A 25,431-nucleotide genomic window follows, 5' to 3' on the forward strand; every position below is an offset into this window, starting at 1 on the left:
TCTTACTCATTATGGAATTAAAGTTTGGTTAAGTAGGTACCTATATAATGTGTCGGCAGAACTGCAAAGCTGAATGAAATACAACGCTGTAAATGAAAACAGTAAATATTGATGATTTTGCACCTCAAAAACCTGTTATAATGCTTAGGGCACTCCAGCAACCGCTAAATAAATCATCTACATAATATGAATCTTGGGTTTCCAGTGTCAAACTCGTCGATCTCGTACGAGGCTATCAACAGTATCTGCGCGACGGACTGTCCGTTCCTGTGGTTATTCGTGTGCCTCTCCTTCGGAGTCATGCTGTTCACATTCCTGGCTACCATGCCTGCGCTGTCAGCTACATTAAGGTACATATATTTACCCAAAACTCAGACAGATCTTTGCAGTCTTCCTCATAGACCTTTAAAACGATCATCTGGACCGTAATTTGGTTGGTTTGATGGAAAGCTTAACTAGTATAAATCCGTAGTAGTAATGTAGAAGGTTTCTGTCTTCTCGTCTCGTCTTTATGTCTTCTCTTATGATGATGCAGGATAATAGAACACCCATTTGCGTAGGTCTCTTCAAAGCATGCTAGCTTCAAACATGTATAACTGTCATCTTCCGTACAGATGTGTTCGCGAAGACCAGCGCTCCTTCGCGCTGGGCATCCAATGGATCAAGGTCCGGCTGCTGGGAACCATACCGGCTCCCCTACTGTTCGGCTTCCTCATCGACCTATCGTGTTCGCTGTGGTCCACATCGTGTGATAAGACTGGCGCTTGCTTGCAGTATGACAACTATAATATGAGCAGGTGAGCAAGTTTAATAATTTTTAAAAAGTCAAGAACTTCCTCTGATATTTCAAATGTTGGGCATTTATACTATTTATTTTTTCGTATACAAAAATCATTTCCAACGCACATGCCATCTCTTTAAGAATACGCGCAAGTCTAGTCGTGGGACTTGACCTATGTCGATCATATTCTAAAAATAGTCCCTTTTAAAGTCTAAATCTCTTGAGAGTTACTTGATAATTATTTACCGTTTCCTTTTTTCCAGATACATGCTTGGCATTGCCTTAGTAGGCAAGCTCTGTTCTCTCCTATTCTTCTTCCTAGCGTGGTGGTTCTACCGTCCCCCAGGCAGCAAGAACGGGAATGCCGTAGTCCCGTCCGTGGACCTCGTGGTCTGTGCCGAGAAGACCAATGGCAATGTCACCAGTGTAACCAACGGCACCGTGGAACGAGGCACCAATGGATACTGCAATGCGGCTTTGGAATGCAGCGACCATTTGTAAGGAACTTAATGAGTGGTTTTCTATTTTAAATTAAAAAAAAGTTCCCAAGACAATGATAGATGGAGCTGTAGGTACCTGCCAGTAACGTACCAAGATCAGCGACATCTAGGCATCAGCTAGGAAAAGAATAAAAAGAAAATCCCTCATTAAGACTACTGTTAGAAATGATTGAATGAAATTAGTCGTAAATTACCATTTTATAAGGTGTTTTTGATATTGTAAGTCAATGGCTCACGAAGACGGGTTTAGAGGTAGTCGTAACAAATAGCGAGGCCAATAATCATAGTTCGTGGGAGCATTCTCGAATTTTCGATTCAACTATTGTGTATGGTGATTGTAACCGTGACTTTGTAAATATTGTGGAACCAATAAATTAGTAGCTACACATATAAGAATAGAGTTATGAACAATTTTTAGAAGGAAATTGTATCGTAACTATTTGAAGTCGAAAATATGTATTTAACTATATATCGTCCATTTGCGACGACAGTGTGACATCTCACAAAATCGCAGTTTGTACTAACTATACAGGCGTGTTTTTGTGTTTATATTAACTATATAGGCGGGCTATAGCCTATAGCGGCGTATTTTGTAATATATAAAACATGTTTGTGTTTAACTGACTACAGTAGTCGATGGCACCTAAAAATGCACAATTTAGTTATACGCCTAATTTTCGAGTTGTGTACATTATAAAATTACTGTTTTTTTACATTCCAAAATAATAATAACATGAATAGTTCTGTTGTAAAATATCTGTGATGTAATAGTCTGTAGATAATTGTAAGTATGACGCCGATGTAAGCTCCTATACTAAGATTTTTAGCGTGTGTAGATTTGTGCACCTAAGTATCAAACGGGGTGCGTTGGTTTTTGCAAAGGTGCAACTAAGAATATTTCGGCGGGTGTAGAATTTGGTTATACTGTTAAATTATTTATCAATGCTACTTGTAAGTACATAACTAATTTATATTTAAAGTTGTTATTTTCCTGTTTTCGTTATTATTTTTTACTTGATATTTTTGTAAAAACTACGCACTCCAATCTAGGCCGTATGTATAATTAAGTAGAGTACAATTTGGGAAGGCACAATTTTGGATATTATTTTAACTTTTTGAACACCATCAAGATAAAGGTTAGGGTACACTTGTACATACATAGTTTCTAACTTATTTGTTGTTAAAGCAAAAACAATAGTTGTTAAAATTGTATTTTGGTTGAAGACTGATTGTTTACTAGTAATTAATAAAATATAATAAATAGTTTATATTAAGAATAGGTCTGTATAAAATAGTTTTAGATGTGACTGTACTTTTACTGAATTAAAGGATCATGTAAAAAAACAATTATAAATAGTTCCGTACAATAGCCACTTTTTCAAGTGGTTATTAGCACCAAACTAAGACCAATTTTTTAATGATTCTTTGGTTTAAGGAAAGCAGAGTTAGATCCAAAACCCCTTTTAAAGTAGGTAATGCAACTTCAAACAAAAGTCTCAATCAGTGGTCTGTACATATTTGGCCTAAAACAAACATCTGGACTGTACTTGATCAATTTTATACAATGGATCCAAATTTTGGATCCATAATGAGTCTTTAGAGTCAACTGCTATCGGTAAAAGTAAATGCAATAGTAATTAGTATTTTATACAAAAATGCAATTTGTAAAAATTTTACATCGTTTTTCTAATGTAATTTGTATCATATAATGTAAGTCATCAATTTTGAAATTGTACAATTTTACACGGATTGATTGGAATAAAAATCATAAAATAAATTGCCTATTGCTTCTTTTTAGTTCACATATTTCCCAACCCTAACAGCCTACAAAGTGTAATTTCGACAATATTTTCAAAAGGAAAAGGAATGAATAGAAACTACATATTAAAAATATGAATTAAACATATATAATATTTATTCCAACATTAAAAAATGCTTATAACTTAACAAAATGCATTATAACACTTTCATATTTGTATTAAAAATTGTGTACTTAGAATAATTGCTTAGAAACAGAGCTAGCTATCTCACAGAGGTCTCAGAAAAACTTAACACCCTGGCTATCGTCAAATTCCATCAGTTCACATTTACCTTTTGCTTCTAAATTCTTTAAAGCCTTTAATAGAACACTCATGTCCAGGCCGTGGAACTCTGAAACATAAAACAAAAAGTGCTTAGGTACACACAATTTATATAAAAAAGAGGAAATATTTGTTTGTTATGAGCAGTAGTGCCCACGGAGCAGGATAATTCATAAAAATTAAGGTGTAAATAAAGGTCATAATTTGGGTTGACGTTCTCCCCAGCCGCCTCCAAGTGCGTGGTACAGTTCGAGCCTGTAACACCGGCGTCACCCGGGACCTTAGGTCGCAGGGAAGACTTCGGTCTCGCCCTCCTGCCTATGCTAAGAGCTGCTTCTCCCCCATCCCACCCCTTCAAAGTCCTGTCGTGTGCACAGCGCACATACCCATCCCTCGCACATACAGTCACTTCCAACCCCAGTCAAACTCCTAACCCTTTCCCAGTTTTTCCCCCAACCCCTCCACAATCCAACTCCACTCCTTACCGTGATCCTTGTGACTAAGTGGTTGCGGGCCCGTCCATCACTTATTCTCTGATGATGGCGGGTAGGAGTAAACAGTCACCTGCGCTAGGACCTGCGCAGTCGAGCGCCGTAAGTGGGGATGAAGGAATCCTGGGGGGTTGAGCCAAGCGGCGCTGGCGGTAATGCGTCCGTGCGGCAACACGCCCCCTTTGGTCTGGATTTCACGCGAAACGGTTGCCCTACCTTAGAGCCATGGGTTAGGGAAATGGCCAATCGTGTCCCGTCAGAGGGCCACAGGCGAGGGACGTGGGGTCCGCGAAAGCCGTCCTTGGGCGGCCGTAGCGGTGGTGAAGGTCATGCTGACGGTGCAAGTGAAGGTTGGAAGTCGGGACTTTCTGCTCCAGACTCCAGCCTGATCGAGTGCCCGATGTCGCACTGTAAGCCAGCCTCGCGTTCCTATATCTACCGGGTAGTCCTAGCGTGCCTACCTTCAGTAGGGCGCTCCCAGTTGCGGGCTCCATGGAGGGTGGGAGCTCGGTAGATGAAACTAAAATAATCAAAAATATGGATAACACTAAAATAAATTTTACCGGCGTAAGGGTGGAGTCAGCGAAAGCCGACGACACTCCTACGACCTGCGCGAACACCGCGCATTCTGCCCCCGTGGGCAAATGCGACAAAGGTCCAGGCATGGCGAGAACCGTGCCGAAGACCAAACGTCAAAGCAGGAGGAAGGGACCAGGTAAAGCTGGTACCGACTCCACAAACAGGGCGAGGGTTATAGGTACGGGTAAAACCAGTACCGACCCAAGCACCCCCGTGACGGTTCCGTCGGCGGCTCACCCCCTCGGCGGTCCTCACATAACACAGCACACCGAGCAAATTGCTCCACATGCCGGCACCTCCGGGCCATCTGCCTCCGTCAACGCGGATACGGTAACCCGGACTGAGGACTACTTCTCCTCCGCATGGCAGGTGCAAAAACGCAAGGGCAAGGGGAAACAAACTCCACAACCCCAACGCCCTAACCAAAACCAACATGGCGTGAGCTCCAAGAAGAGGAAGATCAACCCACGCCAGCGCAGGCGAGCGCGCATGAACGCGAACGCCGCGCCCGACACACCAGCTCTACCCGCTGCCCCAACCTCCGGCCAGCCATGCTTCTGTGCCGGTGGGCGTACACAGGCCCAGGCAGGCGAAAGCCGACCTGGACCGAGTGGTCGTCCGCCGGGCGCGGGGGCCGGCAGGCCGGTGAAGGAAGGGGACGAAACAATAAGCCCTGCAGGTGAGGTACAGACAGCTGCCAAACGCGCTCTGAACGAGACACTTTCGCCCCGTGGGAAGCGCAAACGACAGTGCCTGGACCCGTCCAAGCGGGCCACTCCTCGGGTAAGCTACGCTCAAGCAACCAAGGAGTCCCTGTGCATCGCAGTTACATGCGGCCACACCGGGATCCTAACAAAGGACGTAGCGGACACGATACTGACGGGGATACAGAAGACCATCCTAAAGGAGGCATGGTCCCCGAACAACAAACAACCGGGGCCAGCTTTTAATGGTAAGCCGGTTTACACAGAAGGCGTCCTGAAGCTGTGGTGCTCCAACGACCACACTTTGACATGGCTTCAAAAAACCATCGCCGACTTGGCCCTTTCAACCGGCCACCAGCTGATCATCAAGAGCCAGTCGGAAATTACACGAAGGATCAGGTGTGGCATCCTGATCCCTAATGAACAGGGGGCCATCACCGACTCGCGAGACATCGGGCGGATTCTGGCATACCAGAACCCGCAGATCGCGGTCGACAGGTGGGTGCTCCAAAGACAGGAGAAGCAGCAAGGCGCCAGCTTTGTGGTGGTGGGAATCCCGGAGGAACAAATCGCGACCCTGATGAAGTCCGGGCGCCGCCTCGCCTTCGGGCTGGGTGCGGTGTACGTGAAATTCCAGGGTCACAACGGCAAGTTTGCCGATACTCCGCCGGGATGGGACCCCGCCACTTTCACCATCCAGAAACAGCCTGGCACAAGTACCACGACCAGCGAGGGCGCTGGCCCCACCGAGGGCCCTGCGGTGCCCGTACCCGCAACCGTCCCCTCACAGGACGACGACCCGGAAGAAGCCCTTCTGACGGGTTCAGACCTGGAGGGGGACGAAGTCGAGTCCGGGGACCTGCTGGCCGGGCTACAGCTTGGAGGAGACGAGGAGGGCGCAATCTGCGATGGCGTCCCCTTCTTCGTCGACAATTAAAATCCTCCAAGCAAACCTCCACCACAGCCAAACCGCGACGGCTCAGCTGCGCAAATGGTTGGAGGTTCAACACACGGCCATTGCCCTAATCCAGGAGCCGTGGGTCAGGGCCGGCCAAATCAGAGGACTCTCCAATCTTGGAGGTAAGATTCACGTAGACATACATCACGACCATCCCAGGGCGTGCATCTATACAACAAAAAACATAAAAACACAGTTTTTATCAGATTTCTGTTGCAGAGACCAATCTGCCATCTCAATACAGCAACCTGCTTTAAACATGGAGATCACCCTCGCCTCGGTATACATGCCCGAAGCAGAGGAGCCTCCTCCCTACGACCTCGCCCGCCTGGTGAATCACTGCGAGAGAGAAGGGAAGGAAGTGATTATCGGTACTGACTCCAACGCACACCACCCTTTGTGGGGAATGGATACACACAACGATAGGGGTAAGACCTTATTTGATTACTTATTCACAACCAACCTATCACTAATAAACACTGGATCAGAACCAACTTTCGTCACTAGACGAAGTCAAACAATTATAGACCTGACTCTCGCATCAGAGAGCGTAGCGGAGCTAATCACAGGATGGCATGTCTCTAAGGAGGCATCTTGCTCAGACCACAGATGGATCCGCTTTGACCTACAGGTCTGTATACAAGAAACACCACCGAAACGGAACCCACGCAATACGGACCGCGCGACGTACACCCGTACGCTCAGCACCAAACTTGCGCAACTCGGGGACCCTACAAATTACGTGGACACAGAACAAATTGACGAACAGGTAAGCTACCTCACACAGTCAATGATAGACAGCTATCAAACAGCCTGCCCCGAAACTGCATACCAGAAAACACCAGGGAAACAACCATGGTGGGGTGCGGAACTAGAACGCAGGCGTAAACAAGTGAGAAAAACTCTAAACAGAGCAATGAATACATGTGCCGACGAGGATTGGGACGACTATAAGGCGGCCAAATCAAGGTACAAGAAATGCATCAGATTCCGAAGTACCAGGGGATGGCGCAAGTTCTGTGGTAACATCGAGTCCTGTCAACAAGCAAACAGGGTAAGGAAAATCCTAGCACAACAAAACACACCTGGTCTGGGCACTCTCCGAAAACCAGACAACACACATACCACATCGCCGGAAGAAACGAAGCGCGTCCTAATTGAGACCCACTTCCCAGGATGCGTTTTCACGCAAAATGTAGAATGGCATGAGGTAACACAAACACCAACTGAAGAAGATTGGTCATACGCACAAAAAATCGTCACAATGGAAAAACTCCATTGGGCAATTCAAAGCTTCCACCCATACAAAGCAGCAGGTCCGGACGGAATCTTCCCAGCGCTCCTGCAATGGGGAGGACCATACATCTCATATAGACTATTAAGACTAATGAGAGCATGCCTGGCTTTTCGATATGTCCCCAAAAAATGGAGGGAGGTCAAAGTAGTCTTTATCCCAAAGCCAGGTAAAGGAGACTACACAAGCGCAAAATCTTACAGACCAATCAGCCTGACATCCTTTGCTCTAAAAACCCTGGAAAGGTTATGTGAGCGAGAGCTGAGGGACGGTGCGCTAAGAAACAACCCCCTGCATCCGAATCAGCACGCATATAGCTCGGGGAAATCAACAGAATCAGCGCTTCATCTGGTAGTAAGCCGGATAGAGGAGGCAATAGAACAAAAAGGCATCTGCCTTGGCACCTTTATAGACATTGAGGGAGCCTTTGATAAAACAAACTTCGTTAGCATAACAACGAGTTTACTCAGACACAGAGTTAACCCGATGCTAACTGATTGGATCACAAACATGCTCAGCAAACGCGTGGTACGCTTTGAAGATGATGACAAATCAGCACTAATAGCCAGAGGATGTCCACAGGGAGGGGTACTGTCCCCGCTCCTGTGGAATCTAGTGATTAATGATCTCATCACAAAACTAAACGCAAACCACGACTACACAATAGGTTATGCGGATGACCTTGCCATCCTCATCTCAGGCAAGGTAACTGACACTATCTGCAACCTTACTCAACAGGCCCTACGAATCGTAGAACAGTGGTGCAGGGAATTTGACCTTTCAGTAAACCCCACCAAGACTGAGTTAGTCATGTTCACAAACAAACGAACGTTGGGACCGTACAAACTACCTAAACTCTTCAATACAGAACTCAAACTATCCAACGAAGTCAAATACCTTGGCGTCACTCTGGACAGTAAGCTGAAATGGAGTAATCATATAGACAATAAAGTAAACAGAGCCAGCATTACCTTTTGGCAATGTAAGAAAATGATAGGGAAGAAATGGGGCTTATCCCCTAAGATAATACTATGGCTATACAAAACAGTGATCCGCCCCATGATCACTTACGGCGCCTTAGTCTGGTGGCCCAAAACCGACCAAACTACAGTCGCAAATAAACTGGCGCGAGTCCAAAGACAAGCCTGCATGGCAGCCACAGGTGGCATGAGGACAACACCAACGGCAGCGTTGGAAGCCATGCTAGGTCTGCCGCCGCTGAACCTCTTTGCACAGCAAGAAGCAGCAATGACGGCTCTAAGACTCAAAACCCTTAATCTCTGGAGCAAGTTGCCTACAAAACACACAACTATACTAAACAATCTCTATGCAGACTTTCCCATTATGCAGGCTATAAACGACCGCATACCCAAAGTCTTTATATTCGATAAGAAATACAGGATCCAACTTTTTGAGGATCATCGTTACGAGGGACATAATCCCAAAGAACTAAGAATTTTCACCGACGGATCCAAAACAAGCACCGGCACAGGTTCAGGCATCTTCTCAGAAGACCTAAACATACACATATTCACACCCCTAGGAGTACATAATACAGTATTCCAAGCTGAATGTATAGGCATCTCCCTAGCGGCCGAAGCAGTCATAAAGCGGGAAGTAACCGGTCACTCTATCCGAATACTCTCAGATAGCATGGCAGTAATACAGGCCCTAAGCAAACACTGCGCAAACTCCGGCCTTATACACGAGTGCCACCAACGGTTAAACAAGGTAGGCAGTTTAAATAACATAACCATTCAATGGATAAAAGGACACAGTGGCTCCCGAGGCAACGATGCAGCGGATGAGCTGGCGAGAAGGGGATCAGACCAAACAGCAGTAGGACCAGAACCCATACTGCCACTCCCCTTCGGCCACCTACGAACACTGGTAAGACAGCGTACTAGGCACAAACACAACCACCTCTGGACTAACCACAGCGCGTGCAGGCAGGCGAAGATGGCCCTCCCGACCATCAACGATCGCCTCACTAAACAGCTGATGGGCCTATCAAAGCAGAATTTACGTAAGTTTACGGCAGTTCTAACTGGACACGGCTCCTTCAATAAACACCTCTATGTTATAGGAGTTACATGTCTCTAAGGAGGCATCTTGCTCAGACCACAGATGGATCCGCTTTGACCTACAGGTCTGTATACAAGAAACACCACCGAAACGGAACCCACGCAATACGGACCGCGCGACGTACACCCGTACGCTCAGCACCAAACTTGCGCAACTCGGGGACCCTACAAATTACGTGGACACAGAACAAATTGACGAACAGGTAAGCTACCTCACACAGTCAATGATAGACAGCTATCAAACAGCCTGCCCCGAAACTGCATACCAGAAAACACCAGGGAAACAACCATGGTGGGGTGCGGAACTAGAACGCAGGCGTAAACAAGTGAGAAAAACTCTAAACAGAGCAATGAATACATGTGCCGACGAGGATTGGGACGACTATAAGGCGGCCAAATCAAGGTACAAGAAATGCATCAGATTCCGAAGTACCAGGGGATGGCGCAAGTTCTGTGGTAACATCGAGTCCTGTCAACAAGCAAACAGGGTAAGGAAAATCCTAGCACAACAAAACACACCTGGTCTGGGCACTCTCCGAAAACCAGACAACACACATACCACATCGCCGGAAGAAACGAAGCGCGTCCTAATTGAGACCCACTTCCCAGGATGCGTTTTCACGCAAAATGTAGAATGGCATGAGGTAACACAAACACCAACTGAAGAAGATTGGTCATACGCACAAAAAATCGTCACAATGGAAAAACTCCATTGGGCAATTCAAAGCTTCCACCCATACAAAGCAGCAGGTCCGGACGGAATCTTCCCAGCGCTCCTGCAATGGGGAGGACCATACATCTCATATAGACTATTAAGACTAATGAGAGCATGCCTGGCTTTTCGATATGTCCCCAAAAAATGGAGGGAGGTCAAAGTAGTCTTTATCCCAAAGCCAGGTAAAGGAGACTACACAAGCGCAAAATCTTACAGACCAATCAGCCTGACATCCTTTGCTCTAAAAACCCTGGAAAGGTTATGTGAGCGAGAGCTGAGGGACGGTGCGCTAAGAAACAACCCCCTGCATCCGAATCAGCACGCATATAGCTCGGGGAAATCAACAGAATCAGCGCTTCATCTGGTAGTAAGCCGGATAGAGGAGGCAATAGAACAAAAAGGCATCTGCCTTGGCACCTTTATAGACATTGAGGGAGCCTTTGATAAAACAAACTTCGTTAGCATAACAACGAGCTTACTCAGACACAGAGTTAACCCGATGCTAACTGATTGGATCACAAACATGCTCAGCAAACGCGTGGTACGCTTTGAAGATGATGACAAATCAGCACTAATAGCCAGAGGATGTCCACAGGGAGGGGTACTGTCCCCGCTCCTGTGGAATCTAGTGATTAATGATCTCATCACAAAACTAAACGCAAACCACGACTACACAATAGGTTATGCGGATGACCTTGCCATCCTCATCTCAGGCAAGGTAACTGACACTATCTGCAACCTTACTCAACAGGCCCTACGAATCGTAGAACAGTGGTGCAGGGAATTTGACCTTTCAGTAAACCCCACCAAGACTGAGTTAGTCATGTTCACAAACAAACGAACGTTGGGACCGTACAAACTACCTAAACTCTTCAATACAGAACTCAAACTATCCAACGAAGTCAAATACCTTGGCGTCACTCTGGACAGTAAGCTGAAATGGAGTAATCATATAGACAATAAAGTAAACAGAGCCAGCATTACCTTTTGGCAATGTAAGAAAATGATAGGGAAGAAATGGGGCTTATCCCCTAAGATAATACTATGGCTATACAAAACAGTGATCCGCCCCATGATCACTTACGGCGCCTTAGTCTGGTGGCCCAAAACTGACCAAACTACAGTCGCAAATAAACTGGCGCGAGTCCAAAGACAAGCCTGCATGGCAGCCACAGGTGGCATGAGGACAACACCAACGGCAGCGTTGGAAGCCATGCTAGGTCTGCCGCCGCTGAACCTCTTTGCACAGCAAGAAGCAGCAATGACGGCTCTAAGACTCAAAACCCTTAATCTCTGGAGCAAGTTGCCTACAAAACACACAACTATACTAAACAATCTTTATGCAGACTTTCCCATTATGCAGGCTATAAACGACCGCATACCCAAAGTCTTTATATTCGATAAGAAATACAGGATCCAACTTTTTGAGGATCATCGTTACGAGGGACATAATCCCAAAGAACTAAGAATTTTCACCGACGGATCCAAAACAAGCACCGGCACAGGTTCAGGCATCTTCTCAGAAGACCTAAACATACACATATTCACACCCCTAGGAGTACATAATACAGTATTCCAAGCTGAATGTATAGGCATCTCCCTAGCGGCCGAAGCAGTCATAAAGCGGGAAGTAACCGGTCACTCTATCCGAATACTCTCAGATAGCATGGCAGTAATACAGGCCCTAAGCAAACACTGCGCAAACTCCGGCCTTATACACGAGTGCCACCAACGGTTAAACAAGGTAGGCAGTTTAAATAACATAACCATTCAATGGATAAAAGGACACAGTGGCTCCCGAGGCAACGATGCAGCGGATGAGCTGGCGAGAAGGGGATCAGACCAAACAGCAGTAGGACCAGAACCCATACTGCCACTCCCCTTCGGCCACCTACGAACACTGGTAAGACAGCGTACTAGGCACAAACACAACCACCTCTGGACTAACCACAGCGCGTGCAGGCAGGCGAAGATGGCCCTCCCGACCATCAACGATCGCCTCACTAAACAGCTGATGGGCCTATCAAAGCAGAATTTACGTAAGTTTACGGCAGTTCTAACTGGACACGGCTCCTTCAATAAACACCTCTATGTTATAGGAGTTACAGACAGTCCCTTATGCAGAGCCTGCATGGGGGAAGAAGAAACAGCGGCACACGTGCTACTAGACTGCCCTGAAACCGCCATATACAGGGCTAAGTACTTCGGTAACCCAGGTACTATCCAAGAGATAGTCAGCAGAATTAAACCTCTGCTGGCTTTTCTCGAGGAGTTGGGGTGGATCGAGTGAATAAACACCCATTATCACCCTCACACGCAAAATACGCGCTTTGTCGTGGAGTTGCGGAAACCAGCCCGAGTAATCTAATCTAATCTAATCTATAGGAGTTACAGACAGTCCCTTATGCAGAGCCTGCATGGGGGAAGAAGAAACAGCGGCACACGTGCTACTAGACTGCCCTGAAACCGCCATATACAGGGCTAAGTACTTCGGTAACCCAGGTACTATCCAAGAGATAGTCAGCAGAATTAAACCTCTGCTGGCTTTTCTCGAGGAGTTGGGGTGGATCGAGTGAATAAACACCCATTATCACCCTCACACGCAAAATACGCGCTTTGTCGTGGAGTTGCGGAAACCAGCCCGAGTAATCTAATCTAAGGTCATAATTCAATAAACTCTCATTATTCTAGACGAGTTAGGAGTATGTAACACTAGATAGCAATAAATCTCTTGTTTTATCTTATCTACTACAGAGTTCATTTAAATAATCTTGTAAGCCTGCATAATAATTACCTTGATCAACAGTATTCTCTCCTTCCCTCAATTCAAATAATGTACAAACAGAGTTATTCATTCCATTATTGCAAGCCCAGTTATAGACTAAGTTGCCCCACTCATCGAGCGAGTGCCAGTACACCTCCCATACATTTTTACTCTTATCTATAGGTGCAGCTCTTCCAGTCTTAGCCATATCTTCAAGGATAGTTAGTATCGCTTCTTGTGATAACTTTCTCTTAATCTCCGTGTTATTAAAAAGTGGACTATTCTGAGATTCTCTTACGTCTATGGTTGATTGTTTGTTCGATTTTAAGTATTCTGTTATGAGTTGCTGCCATGCTTCTAATTGCTTTGCTCTTGTTTCTGTGTGAGGTTGAATTCTGAAACAATTGATAAAGAAAATTATAGTCTCATTAAGTCATTCATTTTGTTAGTGTTAGGATGGTGACAGTTTTGAAGACTAACAAGACATCTTCGAAATATAAAACAGCAATGACAATAGCTCTCTTCAGGTAAATTGTTACTATTCAAATATCTTCCATACTGATATTGTACTTACATTCTTGTTCCTTATTAATAGATTCAATGTATTTCTCATACACTTCTATCATTTTGTTCTCAGTGTCCCTTCTTTTAGGCAATGTTGCTACCGACTTTGGTTCCAAGTCAGTCAGAGCAAGTTTATAGAAAATCTTTAAGTTTCCTGTTTCCACATAGGGGAAGTTTTCAACATAATTGGAGGAGAAACTTATCATTATAGAACAGTCTTTTGCTATTGCACTTATCAATGCTAAGTGAGTTGGATCTATAGTTCTAAGAAATGTTTCTCTGTCATTTGGTTGGTTCAAATCTAATTGTTTTAAGTGTAGTTGTCCAAGCAATTTAGTGACATAGTCAGTGTGTTTGATTTTCACATATTTGATGTCAAATGGCCTTGTTTCTGATATTTTTTGTAATTGCAGTAACTTGTACAGGAATGATGTTTCCTTTAGCATATTGCTTTCAAAACATTGAGTGGGCATTTCATTCATCATAGTGTTTTTAGTTTTCTCAAGTGCAATGTATGGTGAATTGTTATCACTCAGTAGGATATCTATGATAAAGTCTAAAAATTGATGTGAATCACTAAAATAGCTCATGTTTTTTACAAAACTTTCAAAGTCATTTTGAGATGACTTTTCATGAAAAATTAAGGTCCCATCTTTGAATAATTTGAAGTTATTTTGTGGATTGTTTATCATGTGAATTAGTGAATATTTCATTCTCTCTCTGTCGCCAGAGAACAAGTCTAGAGGACAATAGTGACTAGTCTGCTTGATAGCTCCACTCTGCAGTTTGAGATATTGTTTTAAACAGTAATAACACTTGGAGTACTTCCTAAGGTTGGCTGATAGGAAACCTTCTTTGGGTTTGATCTCTATACAATAGTTAGTTTCGCAAGAGGGACTCACAATTGACAGGTTAGTGGCTTTTATGGCAGTCTGACAGAGTACTGACTTGAATGTTCTATTAGCTGGACGAAACGGTAGCAACAGTTTGCTTAATTCTGCTAAATCATGTTCAGATATCTCTATAGCTTCTTCCGCACTATAGAACCGGTTTTCCAGCAATGGAACCATGATCAAATTTACAAAGTTCACTGATTCATGCACATTTTTCTGATCGGCGGTTTTTTCGTCCTCCTTGATAAAACGTAGCACGTAATCCGTCTCCAATAGTTGAACAACGATGTGGGCGTTCCCCTCGTTTATATACTTCCAAGATTTACCTAATAACTTCATGTTTCCTAGCACAAACTGGCAAGTTTGTAATAAGTATAAATAAACAAGATTTACTTACGTAAAAAAGGGAGGAAAGTTATACTGCCAAGGCCACGTGATATCTGCCATCACAATAAACAAATATTTAGCGTGTTTTTCTAAATACAAATACAGTTTTATTGCAAATATTTAGTTTATAACACTTTACGCCTATAGCAGCTGATTAATCTTAGTTTGACGTAGAATGCTTTTTTTGGCAGTTATGCCACAGATTAGAAATTTTGAATGAAAATCAATGGTATTCCGGTTTTTTAAGGCGATGATGTAGCGATAGCGATAGAGGTAGCGACAGAGTATCCACGGACCGACTGCGCCAAGCTTCACTTAACCGTATGATCGATCAAACCGCGCCCCCGCGCGGCTTTGACTTAGCCACGAGCCCTTGGTAGAAAGTCACTGTACAACAAAAAAAAAAATGATTTTTTTTACTGACTACAATGTAGGGTGATTAGATACAGAATATCCTCCTGTAAATTAACAATGATGCTAAAAGACCACTGTTAAAAACTTAAATCAGACACATAAAAAAGTATCAACTGTCATAATTTTTTTGACATTATATTGACAAACGGGAACGAAATTTGCGTTTTGCGTACATGCAAAAAACTCCTATTGCTAATTTATTTTTTACTTCTGCTATGGTATAGTTTCTCTCACACCAATATCTTCATAGTTTTAAACAATGATTACGCTTAATAGGAAATTGAAAAAGGAGCACACTGCTGAGCCTCCAAATGGGCTGACTGCTAATGATTCAGTGGTGAGAAGAATATCAGTGAGGGATAAATTGTTGATAAAAGAAGTGCAGGAAATGAATGAAAACCTCCCTGCTACGTGTAGTGTACATTTCGAGGACCCTAACGTGTTGAGTGAGTTCATATTGACTGTTGCGCCCGATGAAGGGTATTGGCAGGGAGGCAAATTCAAATTCAGTGTTTTTGTTACAGACGACTATAATATGGCTGTGAGTATTCCTTATAAATTATTTATCACATCCTGTAACACATCAGTATGCCCAGAATTTTGAAGAATGCTAGTTGCAGTTTGTCTTCAGTCAAGTTTTTACATAATCTTTTAACTCCCTAATTTGCATATTAATCACTTGCTCCTGTGTCCCAACCAATTTTGTAATTCGCCCAATAAGTTCATTATTAAACTTCACAGTGGCATTTTTGTGGCTAAATCATTGTTTTGAGCTTGTGTTAGAAGCCACAGATGTTTCTAGAACTTCTCTCTCTTTTTCATAAAGAACAGTTTTATGTCACATTTTTGTGTATTTTCATAGGTTATTGAAACAGTATATCCATACTCATCAACTTGTATGATATATGCATTATCTGTGTTTTTAATGGAACATCTGTTATTATTATTCCTGTCTCAGTGTCTCTTTGATTTGACCTTCTCTTGTTGTTGACTTGAATCAATGTTTACTCCATTTTTTTAACAAAAGTCGATATTTTGGTTTCATTTGTCCTCAAAAGTCATTTGAGGATAATAACTCAATATAAAGTAGTAAATTAAATAGTCAAACATAAACACTACTTTGTAAATAAAGTTCCCTTAATCTCTGATAAATTTACCATTTCAGCCACCAAGAGTAAAATGTTTGACACGGTTGTGGCACCCTAACATCAATGTGGATGGTGACGTGTGCCTGTCCCTGCTGCGGCAGACCTCCATCGATGAGCACGGCTGGGCACCCACCAGGAGACTGAAGGACGTTGTGTGGGGACTTAATGCTTTATTTACTGTGAGTAACCCTGCATTATGAAAATAAATGAAATTCTCATACTATTTTTCAAAACTTGTGCTAGATCCTCCTTATTGGTAGCTACTTTTTAAACCACTTTTACTTTTAAAACTGTACCATCTAAACTTAAATCCATAGTCTAACTACCTTCATATTAAGGTTTCACACCCTAGGGATTGAACCTAGAACTTTCTGGTCAGTAGTAGCACTTGAAGTCACAAAAAAAAAACAAACAATTGTGTGATAAAAAGAAAAGATATTTATGGCTTTTTTATTCATTATTCCAATCTGTCATTAATTCAGTATGATTATAAAGACTGAAAGACAATAAATCTTAGGCCTTATCAGTTGAATACAATGCAACTGCAGTTCTTTAGAGGGTGTTCACCTCTTTTTATGTTGCACTGAGAGTTTATTACTGCCATTGTTTGCACAACAAAAAATGTAGCTCAATTTTCCTTATAGAAATTGTAATGCCATTATCTTGTTATTTTAGTATGATTTTAGATAAAGAAACAAGCTAAAACCATACCTTAGTCATAGATTTTGTTTATTAAGTAAAAAATGTAAATGAAATCTTTCTGTTCCAGGATCTCTTAAATTTCGAGGACCCTTTAAACATAGAAGCAGCGGAAATGTATAACAAGAACAAAATTGAGTTCCAGGCTAAAGTTCAAGATTATATTGCTAAAGGCAAAAGATGAAACTTAAGTAATCAACTCACAACTGTATTGTTAGAGAACATTTTAACGATGCCACGGTTTTTATCACACGGGAAACTTAGCATGGGAAACAAACAATGTTATTGTTCAAATAGATGCTTACAACGTGCTTCCAACTACATAAGATGTGTATAAACTTATATTACTGGTTCTTGTTTAACCAATTAATCATCATCAATTAGTAAATTAAGTTTTGATATTTTTTATGCAGTAGGTTTGCTAGAATTATATTTTCTTCTTTGAGTGTGTCATTTAAACTAATTTGTGATGCAACAGTTAACGTAAATTATTCACATAGTTAATTAATATGTCATAAAAACACATTTGATGATGTAGTCATTAATTAGCAATAATAAAATAACGATATTCTAAACGACCAGACGATTATGATGGAAACATTTTAGTGAGAATTTTGTAATAGACAAATGATACAAACAAAGATTGGTGTTAATAGATTTAATGTTAGTATATTTAATCATGTAAAAACTGTGTTATGATAGTCAGTTCTAGTTCATCATAAGGCTCTTTATATATTGCACAATTGAAATACTTATGTATTTAACGGCGCGTCTAGGCTTCAGCTGCATCAGCCACCCTATAACGAATGGCTCAGCAATATATTGCTTGGATGTCAGTGTCCGTAAACTGTTTTTGCTGGTTAGGCAATTTTTTGCCAACATTGCAGCCACAAATTGCAGAAAAATGTAGCTCGTTTAAACGCACCCTTAGATACATACTCATTTTGTAAGCAAATTTTGCACATATTTTTATACAAAAGCAAAGCAATACTGTGTGGTCTTATGAAATACATGATATACATATTTGCAGTGTGAAATGCATATATGAGTTTATATTAAGATATTATATAATCACGCTTATTTAGAAATTGTAGCTGTGCCCCGCGATTTTCAAAGCGTAACTTACAAATCCGAGTGGTACCTAGTTCCTAGTATTGGCGCGTTTAACTATGCAGTTAATTACTTAATAGCTTAGTGCCAAATTGTTCTCGAAGCGATGAAATCGGATGCAATGCAATTTTACCCATTGTTTTCATACTTATCTTTACCCTTATCTGTACCCTTTATTCTGCTAAATTGCCATTTCCCATGCTAAATTTCCCAATCGTAGTATATTGTATAATATAATAAATACTCCAAAAAAAGCAGTGATAATATTATGAATTTGTGTTTCGAAAACTGGTGTATTTTTTATGAAATTAAATTCTTGCAAGACAAGTACTTGAAAACAATTTATAGTGTAAAAAGTAATAGTGACAATGGTCTTCCTGTATTTTAGGGATGTAAATTCTTTATTACTGAAATATTTAAATTTATTTAAAAAATATACCAGTTTGATATTTACCATAGAAATAAAACGCGCGTTGATCGCGACTATTTAAAATTTCATGTAATTTGTGCATGTCATACTTTGAAACAAAGAAATAGATTTTTGAATAAAATCAATTTTCATATCATAATAGTAATCTGTTATTGTTTCCTTATCGTGCCTAATTGTTTTCTTGCATGCAATCGATCATACGGTGGTTCCTTATAACTTCCGAAACTATAGTTTTTTTTTCGAAGGGAAAATTGTAGAATTAAATAAAAATGGCAGTTTATCAAATTAATGCTCTTTATTAAGTGTAATTAATACTGGAGCATCAATATTCCAATTAGTATAAATAATAAATAAATAGTAAAAATTTGTATACAATAAATAGCTTAACATTAACAAAACCGTCGTAACATTTGTTCTTTATGACTAGATTTTCGTTTGGATGATATTCAAATGTACATGATGTTTGTATGAAAAATGTATTTTGAGTGGACACTTGGAATTTCCAATGTTGTAGATGGGTAGTGTATAAAAATCGTACAGTCAAATCGAAGTCCAGATCTCTATATTTTTATTTCAAGTAAAAAAATCTACAGGACTCAAACTTGAACGTTTTAAGCTTGTAGCGGTTTTTTTTAATTTGAGAATTTTTACATTTAGTAATTTGATACAAATTTACATAACAGTATGCAAGTATCAAGCAAGATGCTCTAATTTTATTGTTAAAAATTGTCGATGAACTCAACTTTACTGTATAAATTTTTCACGAATGGTCACACATTCATCAACGACAGAAGGTCATAACCGCCATACAAAACTGGACGCTACCCATCTACACACAAGGTGTGTAATCCCAGGTGTTAGTGTGAGGAGAAGGTGGTGAGGAGTTCGTCCTGGATGCTGTTGGACCTCGCCAGCTGCCGCGCGGCGCCGAAAGCTGCGCCCACGGTGTCCGCTTGAGATGCTTCACGCGACTTGCGCTCGTGGTACGAGTCTGAGAACTCCTGGGGGGACAGAATACAATTTGAGCAGTTTTGTTAGGTATATTTGGGGCAGTTGGCACTAGTTCGTCAACACTTGACGAAAAAGGATCAAGATTTTGTAAATAAGGTCTCGCTTGTTCCTAATTTCGTTGGCATTAGTTTCGTAGTCTTCGAAAGTATGTATATTAGCTTATCCATTAATTATAAAGGGTATTGAAATTAAAAAAATTCTATGGCTGGAATATGTCATTACATTGATGACCGCTTCAAGAGCAGTGAACCTCGATTGAAGATTATTAGAAAGATAGGAATTTTATGAAGAACTAGCCGTTTTCCCGCGGTTTCACCCGCGTCCCGTGGGAGCTACTGCCCGCACCGGGATAAAATATAGCCTATGTTACTCGCAGATTATATAGCTTTCTAATGGTGAAAGAATATTTAAAATCGGTCCAGTAGTTTTTGAGTTTATCCATTACAACCAAACAAACAAACAAAGTTTTCCTCTTTATAATATTAGTATGGATAACTTGTCATTTGAAAAAGATTCCGACAAATCGAGGATCTCCTCTTTTTTGGGAAGTCGGTTATAACTAGATAACAAAGAAATTCTGGCGAACATGGTTTGTTACGTAAACTGTAAGTGTAATGTTACCTTCAGTCTGTTGCCGAGGAAGACGGCCCGCTCGCGCTTCTTGTTCATGAAGTCGCTCTGCGTGAGCCAGCGGTGCTCGTAGCACTCCTCCGTCAGCGGCCGCTTCAGCGGGACCTTCTTGAACAGGAACATCAGGAACCGCGTCGCCTCCTGACGATGTAAAAAAAATGTCATATATGAAGATTGTTGAGTAGATTGGTGTAGATTGTAGTTAGTGTGTAGATGTAGATTTTCAAGTTACGTTTTTTGTAATTTCTCACTTGTTTGTCAAAAGGTGTTTAAGGCCATAACCATATTTTGTCCAAAACATGTTTTTGGTCTCGTATAAGCAGTGATCTAAATCTGATATAGCTTAGTAGAAAATCTTAGAAGACCTCTCTTCTTACGGAGAGTTCTGCAGAAACCAGCTTTCAAACCGCAGATTTCTTTCTTATATCAAGATCTTATTAAATTACAACATGTTTTCTTTAAACAATTACTACGAAGTTTCACGTTCAAGTTTCAAAGTAAACAGTTGTTTGAGGAAAAATGGACAATAAACTTGGGTCTTAGTACCTACACAATTTATTTTCATTGCCCATACCTGTGTAATTTCCTTATAGAGATGTTCAAACCGGAACCTGACGAAGGAGATGTTCTGCTTGGTCTCCGCGTCATCAGCGCCGCGGAAGGGAGACACGCCGGACAGCATGATGTACGTCAGCACGCCCACCGACCAGATGTCCGTCTGCGGGTACGCTGGCTCATCATTTATTATTTCTGGTGCTGTAGGGGGAAAACAAATCAATTAGTACTTGAACAAGTGCTTTATCGTCCCATATATTGTTATAACAGGTATACAAGTGGTGCATTTTATAAAAAGGAAACAATATGGACTTGGAAGAGCCTAAAAATTAAGAGAGCTATGCAGAATGTAGTAGGTAGAAATAGTGTAGGGGTTATAATATTTATATTTCGATCTGAGTTCTTATTTAATTGATTAATATGGTAGGTAATAGATAAGAAGCAGACTTGATTGTAATTGTTTTGATGAAGAATGATGATTTGAATGACTTTGACTTATGTATATGTACGATCCCATGTGAATCAAAAGAGGTGTGAGTGGTCAATCGATCTTAATGATAACTAAACAAAGACCAAAAGGAGATCCCCTTACTAGAGAATTTGATATATAAAGATTAACTTTGAAGTCCTACCTTTGTATTCCAATTCGCCAACTTGTGGTACACTGGTGCCCAATTTAGTTACTTTGTGTGCGGAGCCGAAGTCGATCAGTTTGACCTGGATAGACCTGACGGAAGCCATCACCACGTTATCAGGTTGCAGGTCCAAGTGGCAGTAGCCTCGCCAGTGAAGGTATTGAAGACCGTCTAGAATCTGAGTAACAATGGTAGCGACCATCTGTTCAGTGTAATCGTGACGACTAGACAAGTACGTGAGGATATCAGCACCCTGAAGTTTTTCTAAAATAAGGGCAGATACGGAAGACCCAGGTGCCTGGTACGCAGCTATTAAGTTAGATATCCTCTCGTGTCTCAGCCTCCTTAAGCATTCGAATTCCCTCTGAATCTGGACCTCAGTGTCAGGACGGTTCTCCAAGATCTTGGAGACCACAACGTTGTCGTTCGTCTTGTCGATACCCTTGACGACCATCGAGAACTTTCCGCGCCATAATTCTGATACGAAGCTGTAACGTTCAGTGAACTGCTGAGAAGACACCCACTCCACTGGTTTATCCTCGATGGAATAATCCAGTTTGGGCTTGTTCTCTTCCAAAGTGACCTCTTGTCCTGATTCAGTGATTTGTTGAAGATGTCTCATGGCTTTGGTGACTTCAATTTTGGGTGCTCCGGAGTTTTTGGTCTTGACGAGGTGTGTGGGGATGCCCTTGTCGCTCCAGCCGATCCTGTTGCGCGAGGAGAGACGGAACTGGTAGCTGGTGTCGGGAGACAGGTTCCTGACGACGAAGAACTCGTGGTCGATGTTGTTGGCGACGTCACGCCACTCCACGCTGTCGCCCGCCTTGTACTGCAGGCTGTAGCAGATAACCGTCGAGTTGCCGTCGTACTTCGGCTGCTTCCATCTCAGCAGCACTTCAGTGTCGGACACTTCAGCGGCTGTGGGACTGTCGGGTGCGTCAGGCGTGGTAGCTTCAACGATCCTCGTCCTAGCTACAGTTTGACCAACTTTGTTTCTGGCAACAACCTTGTAGAATCCAATATCGTGATGCTTAGCGGGCTCGAACCTGAGAGTGGACCTGCCTTCTTCGTCTTCGATGATCTTGATGCGTTGTCCTTCAGCGATGACCATGTCGTTCTTGAACCACTGGATGACGGGTTTGGGGTCTCCGACGGCGAAGCAGGAGAGTTGTGCGGTCTCCCCCTCCCTGACGGGGAGGAGCTGGGGTTTCTCGCGGAAGAAGGGGAGCTGTCCGTCTTTCTTGGACTCCATGAAGGCCTGTGCCTCCGCGTAGGAGTCGAGGCGGGTGCCGAGCTCGTGTCGCAGGCGGCGGATGGTGTAGGACTCGGTGCCGTAGTTGTTGATCCTCTCGCGACGCTCGTCGTCGATCTCCTCGTCCATGATGTCCGTGAAGCGACGACGCTCGCGGATGATGGGCGTCTGGAAATGATGGAAATTAAATTATAAATATTACCTTTTATGATTGTTGAATCAGATGACGCAGTTATGAAGCTACCATGTACTTTAGGGGGATGATCAATCGGCTCAGAGAGAAATGTAATTACAGGTTCAAATGTAATATTTGTCCGACCAACTCAGTTGTACACGTATCATACGTGCGTGTATATGTATTAACACACTACCAAAAATTGCCAAGAGAAAATCAAAAGCAGGAGATTTCCAAATTTCCAATACATACCCTAGGATCATAAGTATCGAAGACGTTGAGGGAGTACCCTGGCGAGCGGTCGCAGGCCACCTTCATGTACTCGCGCAGCCGCACCGGGAACTGCGTGTCACGCAGCTGCAGCAAGTACGTGTCCGGACCGTTCTGGTAGCTGGAAGGGGAAAGGTGGGTGTTAGGATTTGAACTTTTTGCATTTTATAATTGCTTTTTACAACTGGGTGAAACACAGAAATCAAACGTGTGTTACATAGAAAAGCTTGTTTGTTTTTCCTCGGAAAGTATCTATTGTTATTATTTCAGTTTCGATTTTGGTCGCCCACTACAGAGCAAAAGCTATAGCTTAAATCACAATAGCTGCAGCAGTAAGTTTTTTTCCAATTATTTTTGAAGAAAGATAAAAGATTTATTTTGTTAAAACACAAAAATTTTGTGTTGCACACTTATTGTTGGAAAATTGAAGACGAAACCAGCTATTTGCTAAAAAATTTAGCTTGTATCTTATCGAGTCTTGTTTGTATAAGGTTAACATTAGTTGGTACGTACTGGCTCTCGGACTTGGCGGAGACCTCCCAGTCGGGATGGTCCCACTGCTTGAAGTTGACGTCGTGCTCGCCCGGCTGACGATCGTGCGGGGGACGCTCACGTTCCGGTGTGGCTGTGGGGTACCAATAATATGTCATTGACTTATAAACTAACAGTACAGAAAAATATGTGTTGCTATTTGACTTTATTTATTTTTTGTTCTCTACTTTTCTTCCGAAACATTGCTGCTTGACACAGCCTCGAATCTTCTACCAGAAAATTATCATTCTGTGTTGCGGATTTTTGTCCTACACTCTGTTTCCTAGTTGTTTGTTTACATTGACAGAATGAGAAAGGAGTAAGTAAACTTTGTAGTTATTTTACACGTTGCTGATATTATTAGTGAGGCAAGACTTTTGTACCTATTAAAGCAATTTGAAAAGTACTGGTGTAATATTCCCTAAAATCTGTAAAAACAAACAAAACTGAAGATTAAATTAAACCATCTACACAGTAAAAAATGAAGATGAATTACAAAATTAGTAACACTTGACTAACCTTCAGGAGTATGCGTCTCTCCTGGCGGGTAGACCATCTTGGAGGGATGCTCGTAGGCCCCGCTCAGAGGCTTGCGTCGGAACCACGTGCGGCATTGTGCGTTACTCGTCCAGTCCCTGATCCAATCAATCACTCCTTTTATAGCCTTCATTTTCACACAAAAACTCAAAAAAAACTCAATTTTTTAAAAGAAAATATTTGTTTTTCTCCGTATTTTCCTTCAAAGAGTTACATAGTACTGCTTGGCTACCTCTCAAAGCCACGTCTAAGAGTCTAACATGGTCATTGATAAAAATGTTTACGTTGTGTGAACCGTACATGGCGATGCCAATTTTATTTTTAAGTATTGGCTCGATGTAATTGATTGAGGAGCGTGCCAAATATATCTATGTGATGTAATGTTGAATCATTGTGATTTTCCGGCTTGGATTAGAGCACACTGCAAACTTTTAGTCGGCCGATGATTAGATTGGGCTCATAAATCAGTATGAAGATGGATGGGAGTATGCATATTAAAAAGATGATGTATTTAGCCGGTATCACACCGACTAAAAACTTTGATTGGAATTATATTATATACATATATAAGAATTAAGACTAAAAAAATAATAATTAAAATTGCCAACTATCGGCCGACTGTATAATATGTAGTGTGCGAGTACTCTTAGCATTGTTACTACTGTCTTAGGGCCTTATCATACTAGCGGATTACGAGCGTCTTCAAAGCGGAACGGACGCGCAACGAATACGTTACGGGCGCGCAACGAACATGCCGCGCATACGCAGCGAATTCATTGCGGACGCGCAACAAATTCGTCGCGAAAAGCAGTGTTTTATTCGTTTGCAAGAAAACACAAAGTAGTCTCTCTCTTCCATTCGATTATTGTTAGAATCCATTTTGTTACTGAGTGTATTGTACGTCGTTAATTTGCTACAAACACGCGACGAAAACGTTGCGAATTTGCCGTACGTCCGCGACGTCTTCGCTGAGCAGCCGCAGCGTGTTCGCGTCGCATTCGCTATTCGCCCGCTCCGCTTTGGAGACGCTCGCAATCCGCTAGTATGATAAGGCCCTTATGTATTATGTGCTCGCGATTACAATGTGCGTTTTTTCTGGATTGTTAAAGTCTCGTGATAAACGTGACAGACATAATATTATGGATAGGTACAGGTTACATGTGTTTTTTTAGATTAATTGCAAACATAGCTTCTAATTTTGGCATTAAGTTTGCTAGTAAGAAGAGACTTTGTATTCTG

At 42.1% G+C, this 25,431-nt stretch overlaps 4 protein-coding genes across 11 annotated transcripts in view; 2 read left to right on the top strand and 2 right to left on the bottom strand.

The window, feature by feature from the left end:
• Positions 1–3,058, top strand: part of LOC124633953 (solute carrier organic anion transporter family member 4A1) — a 57,854-nt gene extending 54,796 nt beyond the window's left edge. Inside the window, exons 12-14 of the mRNA XM_047169340.1 lie at positions 206–350; positions 615–797; positions 1,045–3,058. Of these exons, the coding sequence (XP_047025296.1) occupies positions 206–350; positions 615–797; positions 1,045–1,282 (566 nt within the window). The 3' untranslated portion in view covers positions 1,283–3,058. The remainder of the gene's footprint in view (positions 1–205; positions 351–614; positions 798–1,044) is intronic.
• A 107-nt stretch (positions 3,059–3,165) lies between these two features.
• On the bottom strand, positions 3,166–14,989 carry LOC124633968 (vacuolar protein-sorting-associated protein 25). Of its 2 annotated transcripts, none has more exons than XR_006984809.1 (3): positions 13,526–14,799; positions 12,982–13,346; positions 3,166–3,432 (listed from the first exon to the last, which is right to left on the bottom strand). XR_006984809.1 is itself a non-coding variant. In XM_047169367.1 (3 exons), the coding sequence occupies exons 1-3, from the start codon at positions 14,853–14,855 to the stop codon at positions 3,320–3,322; spliced, it is 528 nt and encodes a 175-aa protein (XP_047025323.1). In that variant the 5' UTR covers positions 14,856–14,989; the 3' UTR covers positions 3,166–3,319. The 2 variants fall into 2 exon arrangements, 1 of the variants encoding a protein (XP_047025323.1); XM_047169367.1 differs by lacking the exon at positions 13,526–14,799 and adding an exon at positions 14,806–14,989.
• A 343-nt stretch (positions 14,990–15,332) lies between these two features.
• Positions 15,333–18,735, top strand: LOC124633982 (NEDD8-conjugating enzyme UBE2F-like). Its single transcript, XM_047169378.1, has 3 exons — positions 15,333–15,750; positions 16,375–16,536; positions 17,127–18,735. Exons 1-3 carry the CDS (start codon positions 15,469–15,471, stop codon positions 17,238–17,240), a joined length of 558 nt encoding a protein of 185 aa, XP_047025334.1. The 5' UTR covers positions 15,333–15,468; the 3' UTR covers positions 17,241–18,735.
• A 137-nt stretch (positions 18,736–18,872) lies between these two features.
• LOC124633911 (obscurin) overlaps positions 18,873–25,431 on the bottom strand; it is a 121,077-nt gene continuing 114,518 nt past the window's right edge. For all 7 annotated transcript variants that reach the window (XM_047169329.1, XM_047169323.1, XM_047169293.1 and 4 more), the window contains 7 exons: positions 24,175–24,290; positions 23,638–23,749; positions 23,107–23,245; positions 21,425–22,847; positions 20,812–20,993; positions 20,229–20,378; positions 18,873–19,597 (listed from right to left, as the gene is read on the bottom strand). In XM_047169329.1, coding sequence (XP_047025285.1) covers positions 19,454–19,597; positions 20,229–20,378; positions 20,812–20,993; positions 21,425–22,847; positions 23,107–23,245; positions 23,638–23,749; positions 24,175–24,290 — 2,266 coding nt within the window. In that variant the 3' untranslated portion in view covers positions 18,873–19,453. The remainder of the gene's footprint in view (positions 19,598–20,228; positions 20,379–20,811; positions 20,994–21,424; positions 22,848–23,106; positions 23,246–23,637; positions 23,750–24,174; positions 24,291–25,431) is intronic.

Source organism: Helicoverpa zea, chromosome 1, assembly GCF_022581195.2.
Source record: "Helicoverpa zea isolate HzStark_Cry1AcR chromosome 1, ilHelZeax1.1, whole genome shotgun sequence".
Taxonomy (NCBI): Eukaryota; Metazoa; Arthropoda; class Insecta; order Lepidoptera; family Noctuidae; genus Helicoverpa; species Helicoverpa zea.